The 17,220-nt window shown below is 42.2% G+C and overlaps 1 protein-coding gene across 1 annotated transcript in view; it reads right to left on the minus strand.

Moving 5' to 3' along the window:
* The window catches only part of TRPC3 (transient receptor potential cation channel subfamily C member 3), a 79,191-nt gene extending 74,738 nt beyond the window's left edge, over window positions 1–4,453 (minus strand). Inside the window, exon 1 of the mRNA XM_024745109.1 lies at window positions 4,242–4,453. Coding sequence (XP_024600877.1) covers window positions 4,242–4,453 — 212 coding nt within the window. The remainder of the gene's footprint in view (window positions 1–4,241) is intronic.
* Window positions 4,454–17,220: the final 12,767 nt, after the last annotated feature.

Raw genomic sequence — 17,220 nt, forward strand, 5'->3', positions numbered from 1 at the left:
CAATATTATTTAGCCTCTACAAAGGAGATCCTGTGATTTGTGACAACATGGACGAACCTGGAAGACATTAGGCTAAATGAAATAAGCCAGACACAGAAAGAAAAAAACTGCATGATCTCACTTATAAGTGGAATCTAAAAAAGTCAAATACATAGAAGGAGAGAGTAGAACTGTAGTTACCAGGGGCTGGGAGGTGGGGAAATTGGGGAGATGTTGGTCAAAGGGTACAAACTTGAAGTTATGTAGGATGCATAAGTCTAGAGATCTAATGTAGAGTATGAGGACTATAGTTAATAATACTATATTGAATACAGAAGCTCTATTATTGATTTACTAAATAATCTTTAGAAATTAACTTCACTGTGTATCAATTTCCTCATTTGCCAAATGAGAAAACCTGCTTTAAAGAGGTGTGATTCAAGTTAATTCATTTAAATGACAGCATGAGGTATAATATAAACACAAATTACTGCTTTAATTATGACAAATTTTTGGCAGCACTTCCTCAAGAAAAACTAAACAGAATCCTCTCTCTTTTTTTTTTTAAAGTACATTTATTATAATTTTTTTTTTGGCTGAGAGGCTTGCGGGATCTTAGTTCCCCAGACCAGGGACTGAAGCCAGGCCACGGCAGTGAAAGCACTGAGTACTAACCACTGGACCACCAGGGAATTCCCCAGAATCCTCTCTTCTAGAAGCCTTTCTCTCTTAAAGATAACACTGCTGAGAAATCTAATGACTTCTTGCATGTATGTTAATGAGTAAGGATTGAGTCTTCTTACTAAAAGTAAGACAAAACACAAAGTTTTTCCCTTTATTTACCAAATATTTGCCAACTATGGGTCAATTCTTCCCTTTTCTTGAACCTCTTCTCTCTAGGCAGCCTTGTCTTAGTACCACCCGCTCCTCCATCTTTTTCCGTGTCTTCTGCTTGCTACTCTTTCTTTCTGCCCCTCTAAACAAAAAAGTTCCCCTCAGAAAACTAGCTCAGGCTCCCTTTGTTTCTCTCTTCGCACTCCCTCCTTGGGCAATATCATGAACTCACACAACTCTATAACAATTCCCATTAGATGCTCAAATTCTCCCAAGCTTTAAACTTGCATCTTCCTGCTTGACACTTCTATCAAAATTATCTGAAAAATCAGATTCTACTCTGTTTGTTCTTTTCTTTTCAACAATGACATCACGATCTTAGTCATCTACATCAAAATCACCAAGTCATCTCTGACCCTGCTTTCTCTTTAAACCCCTGATGGACAGTTAGCTGCAAATTCCCATAGATTCTTTGTGTATTCTCTTTTCCTATCTCTCCCCATTCCATCCCGCCAGTCCTACATGATTACAGATCCTAATCTCAGCCTGGAAAGCTACAATAGCCCCCTAATTTATTTATTCACATTCTGCCAATTGCCATTTCAATCTATCCTGTTCCCAGAGTGGCTTTGATCAAACTGTTGCCGCTTTGAAACAATCAATGGCTCCCTATTGCCTCCCCTTGACATACAAGATCCTATACATTAATGCCCCAAATAAGCTATGTTTCAGTAAAACTCAATTAATATTCCCTGGATATGCCTGGCATTTTGGAAGTGGGAGGGCTTGAATTAATTGCCCATCCTGTCTCTGCCTCCTATCCTATTTACTTTTTAAGGCTCATAAAGGTTTTCTTGATTTCTCCACAACCTTGTGTTGTCTATTTCTTCTTTGCACTTGACTCATCAGAGCTCTATCCTGTGTGTATGTATTTAAGCACTTATTTTACTCTAACTTACAGCATAATTGTTCATATGTAGCTTCATTTCCACCTCTCCCTTATGAGATTTTAAACTCCTTGAGTGCAGTAAAGTTGGCGTACTCATCTTTGTGGCTTACTGTACCTAGTCTGCACTTTGCACATGTAAACACTTAAGAAATGCCTTTGAATTAAAACTCATAAGAACTGCCTTCAAATGCTTTTGGAGTTCATCAGACATATTTAATAACTAAAAACTTCGAGAATGAGTTAATCTTGCCAGTGACATACTACTTGGTCCTAGATTTGCAAACAATTGGGAAAAAAGAAGTCTTGTTTTGAATCAATGGTTGGATAAAGAGTTCTATTAAAGGATTAAAAAAAAAAGTCTTCTTAGTGATATAGGTGACACTTTTCCTCCTAAGTCAGTCTGTTTAAAATTCCCAGATGGAATACTGGAGCATGGAGCAGTGAAATGAGCAACAGGGTTATGCTAAGGAAGCCTTTTGGTAAAAGTGGGATTCTACCCTCAACATTCTGCTGGATGTTAAATTCGGCTATTCTATTCTGCCTACTGAAAATGACCCTGGGGCTTTGGTAGACTGGGTATCCTTCTCCAATTCCATCCTGGGGCTGTATGTTTACTTTCTGAGCTATTAAACTGTGGCCATATTCTACTCAAAGGTGGAATAAAGAGCTAATCTCTGCTACAGATATCAAGTTAGTCTCTGCCGTTACCAAGTGACAGGCCTCAAAGAAACAAGAAGAGCTTGCTGCTCTACCTCTAGAAGGAACCTTTATTAACGGATATCGCCTTCAAATGACTGGGTCTTTTCAGCCAGCTGTATTTACTTTACAAAATAAGTACACTACAACATTTACCTGTTGAATTATGTAAAGTCAGAAGATAGATAGGAAAGATGTCCTCTTACGAGTTAGACATCGAGTCTACATTAGAATTTGTCCCAGGGCTTTGTGTAATTGACCTCAAGCTTCAAAAAGCAAAGTGTGTAATCTCTGCTCCCCCCTACTTTCTCAGATAAGAGTGCTCTGGTGTCCCATTTATTGTGGATTTACGATAAAAGGGAAAAAAATTAAAGAATCAAGAAGTTGAGCTGGGTTATAAAAACCAAATTGGCAAAAGGAAAAATGGACAATGTCTTAAAACCTTAGGGAGGCGGCGAAGCGAGCTGGCCGCGCTTTAATCCGAAAGGACCTACTTTCCCTCCATTTCCTGGGCCATTTCCAATCCAGGCTAAACTTCAGCAATAAGTGAACCACACTGGGAAGCGTCGCTCGTTTTAAATCAGAAACCTTCCCTAGACGACCTACTCCCAGCCAATGATTTGCGTTTTTAATAGACAAGTCCGGCCGAGCCAGGTGCGGGCTCTGACCAGCCGAGCAGTGCGCGACCCGACCGGTTCGAGGTCGCCCCAGAAACCTCGCACCCCGCCTGTGGGCAGCTTGCGGGCAGCAGGGGGCGCTGCGGAACCTCCGTCCCTTCCCGGGAGAACCCCTTCCCCGGCCCAGGCGGTTAGTCCAGCCCGTCACGACTGGCCCCAAGTTCTCTACCTCCTAAAAAAGACAGACGCCCAAGGTACGTGACAAAAGAAACAGAGAGCACGCGCCCTATAAAACGAACCACTCTCTTCTTCATCCTCTCTGAGTCTCGCGGCTGGTTAAAGGCTGTTTCCAAGATTTAGCAATTAAGAAAAGTTGTTCTTTCTCACACATTAAAGCGCGGGCCTCTACCTTTCTTTAAAAAAGAAACAGCTACTGACCCTGAGCCGCCTGGGAACCACAACCAAGTACCTCAAAGCGGTGCCGGCGGCCGCCCCGCGCCCGCTCTCTCCCCGGGAGACCCGCTGGGGCTTCGGCTCCAGTTTACCCCCAAACTGTGACTGGACCGTCGGGAAAAGAGGTGACAGGGCAAACCTTCACTCCACACTCTGTATCGCACACCGCCCCCTCCCTTCTCCCCACGCCCGACGGCCGGGAGCGTCGGAGGGGACTGAGGCTCCCGGGGTGGCTCCACGCTGAACGCCGGGAGGCAGCCGGGGTTCGAGCTCGCGCCGGTGTCTAAGCACCCTTCCCCTTCTTTGACCTCCCGGGGTAAGGTCCGGGACCCCGGGGTCCATCTTCCGCGAGGTCCCCGGACCACGGGCAGGGGCACGCAGGTCCTCGGTTGCAGGAGAGCAGGCGTCTGCTTACTGGAAAGCGTGCCTGGCGTCCGTTGTGTCAGTCCGCGGGGCTGTTTCGTGCGCTCGAGCCGGGACAGACACCCCGGCCACGCCTTCGGCGCCCCCAAGTCCCTCTACAGAACAACACCAAGGGTGCGAGACCCCGCCCTAGGTCTACCGTACACCCGAGCCGCCCCGCATAGGACTGCGGTGGAGGGTGGGCTCTGAGGGTCCGGGGCACATCGCGAGGCGGCCGTGGGCGCGCCTTCCCGCACCCCGCCAGGCGCGGTCCTCCCGAGGCGCGGGCCGCGGGCCGGCCGGGTACTCACATGTCGGGCCCCGGCGGGAAGGGCGGCAGGCAGTAGTCGTGCGGTTCCCGCTGCAAGGGCGCCAAGCGCGGTTCGAGCCCCCCGTTGACGCCCCTCCAGCCCCGTCGGCGGCGCTGCGGCTCCGCGCCTTCGTCCTCGCCCTCCTCCTCCTCCTCCGGCGCGGGGAAGGTCACCCTCGCTTGCTCCTTGCACTTGCTGACCTTGGTGGACATCGCGCCGGCCGCGGTCCGAGCGCGGGGATGCCGGCCGGCGGCCTCCTCCACCGCAGCCGCCTCGCGGTCTCCCCGCGGCGCCCCTTCCTTACCTTCCGCGGCTCCAGCAGTCCCGGGCAGCCCCGGGCGTGGAGGCAGGAAGAGGGAACGGCGCGGCCCGAGACCGAGCAGTTAGAGGCGGGAACCAAAGCCGTGTCGCCGCCGCCGCCGCCGCCGCCCACCATCAAACCGTGGGGGCAGCCGCCACGCCCGTGGCTGTGAGGAGGAAGCCCGGGGCCGAGCGGGCCGCTGGTACTGGAAAACGCTCTCCCGCCCCGCGGCGGCGGCGACGGCGATGCCCCCTCCGTGCCCGTCTCCTGTTTCCGACAGCATCACTTGCTAGGACAGTACAGTTACTCAGGGTGAAGGAGAGAGAGAGAGGGAGGAAGGGAGGAAGGGAGGGAGGGGGAAGGAGGAAGGGAAGGAGGGAGGGAGAAGAGGGGAAGAATCAATTCCTTATCAGACAGTGAGAGCTGGAGAGTAAATCAGACAGACCAGCAGGTAGGGAGTAAGGAAATCAGAGAAACTTCCCTCCCCAATTTCCCCTTTCTCTTCCAAAAGAGCCTTTCTCCACTTAGAGATACAAGTTTCCCAAGGAAAGGAAAAGGAAGTCGTCTGGCTTGTTAATTTTCCTGCAGTTGTATTTACCCTGTTCAACTTTATATTTGTTTCAACAAGCACCATTGGTTCGTCGTGTTACTTACTCTAAGACTTCGTTGAACCTACAGAGGTTTAAGTACATTTCCCTGAGTGCCAAGAATGTTAATGTTTTAATCGTGCATGATGCTTCAGGGTTTTTTTTGTTTGTTTGTTTTAAATGAATTTCAAAACATCTAACAAGATTTATATACTTTCCAAGAAATATTTTCCAGCAAAATTTAAAGTATTCTTTTTAAAACTTAAAAATTGCATTTTAAAATTCAAGAGCAGTATTTCTTCTGGGAGAAAAAACTTGTAGAATTTTAGTCAGAATGAGTTTTAGGGATCAAGGAATTTATCCCTCGTTTTAGAAATAAGAAAACTGAGGCCTAGAGAGACTGAATAAACTACTCAAGGTAGGTAATAGAAAACTCAGATGAGACCTAGGCAAGTGTATTTTCTAAAGCTTTCTATTGCCTCAAATAAACAGCTTTTCAGCAAGTCCAACTTGGAATAATCACAGAAATACCAGGTATGCTACTATGAAATAAGATACTCATTTTTACCATTGTCCAATTATACTGTATTTTTTTTGAAGAGCAATTCTTCTCAAATTTAAAGAAAGCACAAGGAAATTTAGCTCTTTTGAACTACAGTCTTAAAAAGTAAATAATATATTGTGTGTTTTATTAAGATGATAATGTCTGTATGTTTTAGGAAGCAATGATGTTTATTTATACACCTGGTACAGAAAAAACAAATAATGTCTGGTGTTTTACAGTTGGAAACACCCTTCCCATACCAGCACATATAGAAGTTAGAAGTGTCAAAATCCTCACAATGCAAGTTTCCAGACCCCTTCAATTCCACCTCTGAACGATCTCTAAAGCAGGACTGCTTTCCGTACCCCCAAACCACTGCTTCAGTTAAGGCTCCCATCATCCTCCCTGCCATCTAGTCTTTCTGCAGCCCACCTCTCCCCACACCATTTCATTCTCCACGCTGCTAGAGAGACCATGCTCAGAGCAAGTCTGATCATGAATTTTCACTGTAAAAATCTCTGGTGGCTTCCCACTGCTCTCAGGTTAAAATCCAAATTTGGCATGCCCAGCCCTTTGTGGTCTGACCTTAATTCTTCAGTCTCTCCTCCCATCCTCCTTCGTATACATCCTAACTCCAGTTACGCTGAACTTCTCACTCATCACCCTACATTCTAGCCACTTTCCTGTTTCCCTGCCTTTGTCTGTGGTATTCCCGTCACTGAAACATCTCTCTCCCCTCAGCCACCTGGCACACTTTTACTTTCCCTAAAGACCTAGATTAGGTACGGCATCCAATCTGATATCCCTCCTGCCTCCCAGTTAGTTCCCACAGCTCATGATCCGCACCCATGGCACTCTGTGCGTACCACAATCTTACCAGTCGTCATAGCACATTGAAATTAACTCCTTATATTCCTGTCTCTTTTAAGACTGAATTCCTTGCGGGTGGTTTGGGGTCTTATATACCTTGAACTTCTTGAGAGTTTATCTTTTTGTCTTTGCATTTAGCTCAGTACCTGATGTGCAGGAGAAGCTCAATAAATGTTGAATGAATTCAGGAAGTCTACAGGTTCTTTATAATTATGTTAACGACTGTGTGAACTGCTCTTATGAGGCTCTGGATAGAAGCACTGTGGGAATGCTGGACTCACGAGGGTTTACTCTTACATATGGTGTTAGTTTCCTAGGGCTGCCCTAACGAAGTATCACAGACTGGGTGGTTTAAACCATAGAAATTTGTTTTCTGATAATTCTGGAGGCTGCAGGTCTGAGATCAAGACGTTGACAGGGTTGGTTTCTTCCAAGGCCTCTCTCTTGACTGCCTTCTCCCTGAGTATTCACATGGTCTCCCCTCTGTGTCTGTGTCCTAATCTCCTCTTCTTATAACAACACAAGTCAGATTGGATTAGGGCCCACTGTAATGACCTTACTTTTAGCTTAATTACCTCTTTAAAGACCCTATCTCCAAATACAGTCACAATCTTAGGTACTGGTGGTTAGGACTTCAACATATAAATGAGGGACAGGGGCACAATTCAGCCTATAACACAAACTAACTCTCCTGGGCTGAGGGAACTGTTTCATCCAGAGACTGCCAACATTTTTATTCTTAAGAAGTGCATTCATGGGCTTCCCTGGTGGCGCAGTGGTTGAGAGTCCGCCTGCCAATGCAGCGGACAGGGGTTCGTGCTCCGGTCCAGAAAGATCCCACATGCCGCGGAGCGGCTGGGCCCGTGAGCCATGGCTGCTGAGCCTGCGCGTCCAGAGCCTGTGCTCCACAACGGGAGAGGCCACAGCAGTGAGAGGCCCACGTACCGCAAAAAAAAAAAAAAAAAAAAAAAAGAGAAGTGCATTCATGAGATTAACGAAAACCCAGAGGAGAGGAAATCTAAAGAAAGTAGGTTCTTAGAAGAGAGAGGAAATAGGGACCTCCTTGGCATAAGCCAGCTTTGTCTTTTTGGTTTTCTTCTTTTGTAAAAGAGGGTCTATCAGTGTATATATGTTGTTGGCTGCCTGTGTACTCATGGAATAAGTGCCTAACATGCATTCAAAATCCATTACTCCTTTGGAGAAGGACAACAACAAAATCAATATTCAGTATTCAGAAAATCAACTGTTGAGCCCAGTTATTTTCAAGTAGAGGTGGTCACTGAGGCAGAAGAGAAGCATAACTTTCACGATAAGTCCAAATTAAATAAAGGCAAATTTTTAAAACCTGGTAGCAGAAGATGGGTTCCAGTTTTCCCCCTGAATCTCTAAGAAATGCTATACCTTCTTTAAAATCTGTTTCACACACTGTGGAAGGCTCTGTTCTCTGTCTCTCTGTCTCCTCTCTCTCCCTCTCTCTTCTTCCAGGGTTGTCTGTAACACACCTAATAAGAAGACACTGTTGAGCAGTAATTCTTACACCCCAGGATGAAGTTTAGACTTAGCAGTTTTCTCAAGGGGGCAAGAGCATGGAAACAGGTATAATGTTCCAAGCAGCACACATTTTAGAAAAATTTTTTATTTATTACCATTTATTTTTGGCTGTGTTGCATTGCTGCATTCATTGCTACGTGCAGGCTTTCTCTAGTTGCGGCGAGCAGGGGCTACTCTTCATTGAGGTGTGCGGGCTTCTCATTGTGGTGGCTTCTCTTGTGTCAGAGCACGGGCTCTAGGCACACGGGCTTCAGTAGTTGTGGCACGCGGGCTCTAGAGTGCAGGCTCCATAGTTGTGGCTCTCGGCTCTAGAGCACAGGCTCAGTAGTTGTGGTGGACGGGCTTCGTTGGTCCGCGGCATGTGGGATCTTCCTGGACCAGGGCTCGAACCCGTGTCCCCTGCATTAGCAGGTGGATTCTTAACCACTGCGCCACCAGGGGAGCTCCAGTGCACATTTTTTTCCTCTTTAAGAATAGAAGTTCTCTTCCAAGTGGATTTTGCTTTGCTTTAAAAAAAAAAACAACTTTATTTTTTAGAGCAGTTTTGGATTCACAGCAAAAATGACTGTAAGGTACAGAGAGTTCCCATAGACCCGCTACTGTGACATGCACAGCCTCCCCCAATACCAACACCCTCCACCAGGGCCGTATATTTGCTACCACTGATGAACCTGCATTGACACATTTTTATCAACCGGAGTCCATAGTTTACATTAGAGTTTACTTTTTGTCTTGTACATGCTATGGGTTTGGACGAATTTATAATGACATATATCTATCACACAGAGTAGTTTCGCTGCCCTAAAAATCCTCTGTGCTTTGCCTATTCATCCCACCCTTCCCCCCGTCTCTGGCAGACACTGATCTTTTTACTGTCTCTATAGTTTTGCCTTTTCCAAAATGTTATATAGTTGGAATTATACAGTATGTAGCCTTTTCAGATTGGCTTTTTTTCCCACTTAGTGAGATGTATTTAAGTTTCTGCCATGTCTTTTCATAGCTTGATAGTTCATTTCTTTTCAGCACTGAATAATATTTCATTATCTGAATGCACCACAGTTTCTTTATCCATTTCCCTACTGAAGGACATCTTGGTTGCTTCAAAATTTTGTCAATAATGAACAAAGCTGCTATAAATATCTGTGTGCAGGTTTTTGTGTAGACATAAGTTTTCAACTCCTTTGGGTACACATCAAGGAGCACACTTCAGTGATACAGATCTAGCACTTTATGTGTTACAAACTTCTTTATAAAATATTTTAGCAGTATTTTGATGGATTCAAAGGTTGCAAAAAATGTCAAATGGAGATTTTCTTTGCACCATCAACAAGATGAGACTAGGCCAATGAAAAATGAAGTCCGAAGGTAATGCTTACCTGAGAAGAGTTTGTGGTAGGAATGGCATTAGCTGTCTATTGTGTCTTAGCAGCTTAAACAACACACGTTTATCATCACATCAAGGAAAAAAAACATGTTCTCATAGTTGAGTTTTAAGAGTTCTTTGTAAATTTTGGATAACAGCCTTTTATCAGATATGTCTTTTGCAAATACAGTAGCCCCCGCTTATCTGCAGTTTCATTTTCCATGGTTCAAAAATATCAAACGGAAAATTCCAGAAAACAAACAATTCATAAGTTTTAAATTGCATGCTTTTCTGAGTAGCATGATGAAATCTCGCTCGATCCCACTCAGGACGTGAATTATCGTTACTCAGGATGTAAGGTATCTGTTAGTCACTTGGTAGCCATCCCAGTTATCAGATCCACTGTTGTGGTATTGCAGTGCCTGTGCTCAAGTAAACCTTATTTTACTTGATAATGGCCCCAAAGCACAAGAGTAGTGGTTCTGGCAACTTGAATATGCCAAAGAGAAGCCATAAAGTGCTTCCTTTAGGTGAAAAGGTGAAAGTTCTTGATTTAAGGAAAGAAAAAAAAAGAAATCGTATGCTGCGTTTGCTAAGATCTACGGTGAGAATGAGTCTTCTACTCATGAAATTTTGAGGAAGGAAAAAGAAATTTGTGCTAGTTTTGCTGTCACACTTCAAACTGCGAAAGTTATAGCCACAGTGCATGATAAGTGCTCAGTTAAGCTGGAAAAGGCATTAAATTTGTACAATATTTTAAGAGAGACAGAACACATTTACATAACTTTTGTCACAGAATTTTGTTGTAATTGTTCTGTTTTATTAGTTATTGTTGGTAATCTCTTACTGTGCCTCGTTTATAAATTAAACTTTACCATATGTATGCAAGTATAAGAAAAGATTTAGTGTATATGTAGGTTTGGATACTGTCCACGGTTTCATGCATCCACTGGGGGTCCTGGAACATATCCCTTGAGGATAAGGGGGAACTAGTGTATTTTCTCCCAGTCTGTGGCTTGTCTTCTCATGCTCCTGATTGTTTGATTTTTAAAGGAAACATAAGTCATTAATTTTTTTAGCAGCATAAACTAGTAAGATGGGGAATGCTGCATATCGGGATAATTGAACCTGAAAAAGGAGGATCCCTGAATGTATGATGTGGTAATTAGTACTCTAGTGCTTTTTACACAGAATTGGCAGGGTTCTATTAACAGGGTCTCACTAATGCTTGCAGCTCTCTTACAGGCCCAGGAGGCCTCAGGTACTTTCCTACTTTAAAACGTTTGTTTTGAAAATTTGTTCATGGGTCACAAGTTTAGAACTCCACATTTACTTTATCACAGAAATAAGTTGTAAGTGATGGGTATCGTTCTTGGACAGCTCACAAAAGCTTACTTAACTTAAACTTGTTTCAGTGACAGTATAGAGAGGTATGTAAGAACATATACTCTAGGCCAGAGGCCTGGAGTCCAGTCCCACCTCTGCTGCTCTGTGACTTTAGGGAAGCTACCTAACCTCTCTGAGCTTCAGTTTCTTCCTCCATAAAATGAAGATATAATCATAGTACCTATTTCATAAGGCTGCTATAAAGATTCTAGGTGTTAATGGCCTGGAAAACTGTGCCTTGCACCTAACAGGCACTGGTAAGAATTATCTATTCTTAGTTCACTATTGTAAACTATAGAATTTACAATAGAAGTCTGAAGTCTGGGTCCTAAGGCAGGGAGCTGCCATGTCTGACTTAGATGCCCCTCCATATAAAAACATTTACTAAATTGTATAATTGTATTTAGTAAATAGCATTTACTAAGCTGCATAACTGTTGACTTATTTGTCTGTCTCCCCCACTGGACAGTAAGCTCTGTTGAAGGCAGGGACAGTGTCTTATCTGACACGGTCACACTGTGTAATCATAAACCTGAAGACAGCAAGTGTTCAGTAAGTGGTAACTAGTAATAGTAGCAGTGGCAGTTGCAATAGCAGATGCTCGATAAATATTTATGGAATGAAAACCCAGGTACGAGGAGAAGGAGAGAGAGAACTTCCTCTGCTTTGGGCACAGTGCCAACTTCAGACAAAATCTGGGAATGGGCAAAATTCCTCTCTGGTATCTTTCAACTCTTTCTCTCACATCTTTTCCCACCTCATGGTGCCTGCCTTCCCTGGCACCTATGGACTCAGTGACTTCACGTTGCCTGAATTATCCCACAATGTTATCTCTCCAGCCTGCTGAACCCAAAAAGTGCTCGTGCTTTACAATCACCCTTCTATATGCTGCCAGTCAAAATTACTCGTCAACCAACCTCAGCTAGCTATTAAAGGGAAAGTGTCTTACACAAATTCACACTAATGTGTGTGAACATCTAAGAGCGCTTAATGCTCTGAGGGATTTACGTTTTTCAAAAACTGCAGTGAATATCCATTTAGTGGAATTACTAGCTGTGTATTAAAGTGAAGTGAAAGGAAGCTACTTTTTACAGGGGTGGGGAGGGGTGAGGAACTGCCAAGTAGCGAGCTGGCCAAGGAGGAACTTTCCTACAGGGTTTCTGACTTTTATCTTCCCAGTTACTAAAGTTACCATTCCCAAACATTTTACATTCACCCCCTCAGCCCGCTCATCAGCATCTTCCCACAGCACTGTCAAGAAAGGGTGCAGTTTGAGGAGGGAGTGCAAGAAGGGCTAAAAGGCAGAGCTAGCGACTTCATGTGTAGTCTCAATCTTGAGAAAATAGGAACAAAAGTGTATTATTTTTGGAAGACAATTCTCCATGAGTGCATCCCATTTCTATACATCTTGCAAGCAGAGAGAGTCTGCCTTTGTTCTGGAATATCTTTTCAAGGGTGTTTGTAAGGCTAACAGCTTAGGAAGGCAGAGGGAGTGTCCCTCTCTGGAGCAAAGACTAGGTTTGTTTACTGTCCAGTATAATAAAGATGGTACTCCCATTGGGCAAAGGGCAGGGAGGCTTACTGATCCTTATAAAAGATTCAGTTACCTAAGTGTGGGGTTCCTCTCTTGTAATGCAACCCACTGCATGTACAGGGATCATCTGGCCCCCTTCCTGTTACTTTGTGGGAGTTGGGACTCAGGGAACTAGCACAAATGCTGACACTCTAGCTACTGCTATGGCTGTGAGTAAAAAACTGTCCTTTATTTCTGGTCTGGGAGTTTTGTGCCTTCTGCCAGCATCCACGAAACTGGGACTGACCAACTTGTTAGCTTGCAAATAGTGTAAAATCTCAGAGCGCTTGACAATTATTATATTTTACAGGTGAAAAAATTCACAGCTCTCCCCAGAGCAGAAATCTCCAAGAGTATATTAGGTTCTGAGAGGGGTTGTATTAACTTTCCCACGAGAATAAATGCATTAATTTATTAACTAATTTTTCAATATTTGCTAATGATTTTTATGTGAAATCAGTACCAAAGGAAATCAATACCCTCTACTTTAAAAAAATTTTTATAAGATTTTTTTTGATGTGAACCATTTTTTCTAAGTCTTTATTGAATTTGTTACAATATTGCTTCTGTTTTATGTTTTGTTTTTTTGGCCGCGAGGCATATGGGATCTTAGCTCCCCACCAGGGATCGAACCCACACCCCCTGCATTGGAAGGAGAAGTCTTAACCACTGGACCTCCAGGGAAGCCCCAATATCCTCTACTTTTTAAGATACAGACTTTATGACTGCTAATAGTTTTGTGTTGACAGTCTGAGGAGTGGCTTGACATTGCTACTCAGCCAACACTGCTACTCAAGGCTTAGCATGCTGTTGTGTTTGGAGACTTGAGGAGAGGTGAGGGTGAATACTTAGCTTTCACTTCCTCGACCTCTGTCTGCACGTACATACAGAAATCAAATCTGTCCAGCCTCTATTTTTGGCATGGGCAAAAACAACTCTGCTTCATCCTAATCCCTAAGATTCCTGCCCACCCTCTTCCGAAACCTATTTAAAGACATGTTCCTCAAAGTTATATTTGTCCTTCCTTGAGGGAGGAAAAAGTACTGATCACTTACAAATGGAAAACTGGCAGAAATGTGTCTGTGTAAGTCACCTGTCAGAAAGGGAGTTTGAGAAAATGGAGTAGTTCAAGTTTTCCGATCATAGTATATTCACCATTAGTGAAATGAGCTAAAATCGTTTCTTATTCATATTATTTTTGTGCAGGGTGAATCCTTAGAACACATTAATAATGGTGATAAAAACTAAAGTGCAATTCTCTTTCCTTTTCCTACTCATATAGCTCTTTAGTGTCAAATTTACTCTGCTACGTGCACATGTCTTACAGGTTGCAAATGCAATCCCATTCTAAGGTCTGAATCGTTCAGTAATAGAATTAAGTTGTCAGTCTCCATATGACCAGTTTAGCTTCCTTTGTTTTGTTTAAAAGCATAAATATCTACTCACCACCAGTGGATGAAGAGAGACTTGACTTTCTGACGCCTAATCAGGTCTAACTAGGTATGGATTTAGGGAAGGGAAAGTGGGCCTCACTTAAACATTCTGGATATATAAAGGACAATGTTTCCCCACTGCGTTAAACAATGCCCTTCCTCCCCAGACCCCAATTAGCTATCCCTAATCTTCAAATGTAACTCCTTTATCTTGTAACTCAATTTAGGCAAAGAGTTAAGAGAATACAAAAGGAAAGAGAAATGGGAGAGAAGACAATGTTTTCTGCTTCTTCCTCCCTATATTCACCTGGAATATATTATCTTAAATAGGTTGGAAATATCCACATACATGGGATGCTCAGTGGTCTAATTTTAATGCAAACTTTGATTAAAAATTAAAATTACAAGATAGTCACACAGCAACATAAAACATATAGCTCAATTATTAATACTTTTGACATGATATTATAATCAGTAGAATGTCTTTAAGGACTTTAGGGATAAAGAGAAAGGGAGGAGATTATACTGTCTAAAAAATCATGAACTATGTGGATTTGAAATGTATCTTAAAGGACATCTAGTCTGATCACATTATAATGCTTGAATCCCTCTGCACTGTCCTGGCTAAATGTTTGAACATATATGTTAATATTTTTATAATGTCAACAGTTTTAAAAAACACCATCCACATGCCACTGTAGATTCTTTTTTAGTTCAATAAATCCTTTCTTAGAAGAGTTTCAGATGCTGGGGGAAAAATTAATTGTGTGGACTACATCTTAATCAGTGAGTCAAATCTGTGAATAATTGCCTTTATAAGGAAGGTTGTTGAATCTCTTTGCGATGGAATAATTGTTCAAAGGGGAACTTTAAGTGATGCCTATGAGGGTTCCTGGGAAGCACTGATGTTCAACACCATCTAAATGTACAAGGCCTGGAAAAGTCCAATTGGACATGTACAAATCAAATGGGGACAACTGAGTCTCCATTGAAAGTTTGGGCTTTTAAAATTTGAGCCTTGGATACAACCCAATCACAACTTCTTAGGATTATGAGTTGGAGATGGGAATGGAGAGCAATTACAAGGATCTGCATTACTATAAACCAAAAAGAAGACAGATTATAGATTTTTTGCGTACAATAGATTTCAGTTTGACTACAAAACAGGAGAGAATGGTTTAAAATATAATTTGAAAGTGGAAGCTTTGAATCTTGGCTTGAATTTAATTTATCCTGGAAAAGGAGCTTTGTCCAAGGGACTTTGCTGGGATCCTGTGAAGGTGCTACTTGCTGCGGAGCCCAGCCACAATAACAAAAGAACTGGTATCTGTATCAAACAAACAATTACTGCACACAAAAGTCTTCCTCATAAAAGTTAGACATTAGTCTCGGCTACAGAACCACAAAAAGAAATCGTTTCTCTAGGATGTTCTGTTTCATGAGGACTTTTTTTTTCTCTACTCAACTGTTTAGCCAGCAGCTTCAAATTCTGAAACCCCAAGGGAGAGAGAGGCTTCTCACACACCCAAAAGAAGATGGCAGGCTCCCAAACCATAAATGGCTTCAATTTTCTTATAAAACCAGCGTAGTGAATCACAGGTGGATTTTTACCAAAAATGCATTGATAGGCTTATGCTACCAATAATACCTTACTTTAAAAAAACCAGCTTTTTCTTGGCTAGAAATAGTATGCGTACTGTAGCCAAATACATTAGAACATCAACAAAGACAACTTTGGAGATAATTCAGGAAAAGCCCAATATCCACAAATGAATTGATTTCAGGAGGAATAATAAAAGCTCATAAGCTAACAAGAGTACATTAAGGATTTATAGTACTGTTAAGGGAACAAAATGGAATAGTGTAATTAGAATGACTTTCTGTGAGAGCATGTAAGATCTTATTCATGGGTTTTGATTTGTTTCAAAAGCTACTTTTATATAAATGCAAACTATAAAATTGAGTACAAAGCAGGAAAAAATCACCAGTACCTAAGGAAATGAAAAATCCTGAGGTATCAGTGTGGCCATGAACGAAATGATCTTATATACAGAACATATAGGACTGGTGTATCATAGGAGACAGCCATGATCAGAGTCCATGTACTTTATATCCCAGAATCTCACATCAACAGCAACAACTACCCTTTTCTACTATTCCTTTCTGTTTAATGTGGAGTGAGCCTCTATAGAATGATGAGCCTAAATTAAACCCACAATCAAAGAATAGTGAGATGTCCACCACTTAAAACCCTTCAAAGTCTCCTGATGGCCTCCAGATAATGTCCTTTACCTAACACTTAAGACTTTTGGTAACCTGGCCCTTGCCTCTCTTTCTGGTCTTACTTCCTGCTACCTTCTCTTTGAGACTTTGTATATGTGTTCCCTCTGCCTAGAATACATCCATTCAAAAAAAGTTATTGAGCATCAATTATATGCCCTTCCTTAAATGTCTGCCTGGCAAACTCTTCAACTTTTAGAACTCAAAAATCTCCTCCTCCTTGAAATTTCCTTCCTCAAAGCAAGTTAATAACCATCCTCTTACCCTTTTAAATAATGCCACCACTGTACCTTGTACACAACCCTTGTGGAACCATGCAGCAACTTTCTTTTTTCAAGGGAGTGAAAAAAAAATTACACAAGTGAATGTATGCCAATTGTTAAAAGTTTTCAGTGTTCCAATCGTTAAAAGTTTTCTCCTTTTCAGAAATAACCACAGTTAAGAGTTAAGGACATATTTTTTTCAGGCTTTTTTCTATATACTTATATACCCGATAGGCAATTTAGTGTACTTAAAAACACAGACCTGGAGACAGGCTGTTTGGGAGAAAATTCAAGCTCTACCTCTTAACATTTTGGGGTTCTTGGGCAAATTACTTATATACTCTTTGTGTCTCAGTTTCCTTATCTATAGAATAGCAATAATAATAATAATAGTACATAGCTGACTGAGTTAATACATAAAGCACCTAGAACAGTGTCCTGCACATAGTACATTCTTTAAAGTGTTTGCTCTATATGTTATGCAAGTATAGGTTTTTACGATGCTTTTAAAACTATATAAAGGAAATTATACTATACTTGCTGTTCGGCAACCTTTAACTTTGCTAACTATCTACCTTATTTTATAATATGGATTTACTATATGCTACTTAACCATTGAATATTTAGTTTGTGGTTGATTGCTACATGACAATATTTTGCAGGAAAGTTCCTAAAATTTTTGAGTCAAAGTATATATTCACTTCTTGTTTACTTAGGTACTAAGGAATCGCCCTATAAAGAGTCTGTAAACAATTAAATTCCCATCTGCAGTCTTGACCAGCAGTGTCAAGGGTGCATCTAGTACACATTGAATAAGACACCTCTACC

This window comes from Neophocaena asiaeorientalis, unplaced genomic scaffold (assembly GCF_003031525.2).
Source record: "Neophocaena asiaeorientalis asiaeorientalis breed wild unplaced genomic scaffold, Neophocaena_asiaeorientalis_V1.1 scaffold65, whole genome shotgun sequence".
NCBI lineage: Eukaryota > Metazoa > Chordata > Mammalia > Artiodactyla > Phocoenidae > Neophocaena > Neophocaena asiaeorientalis.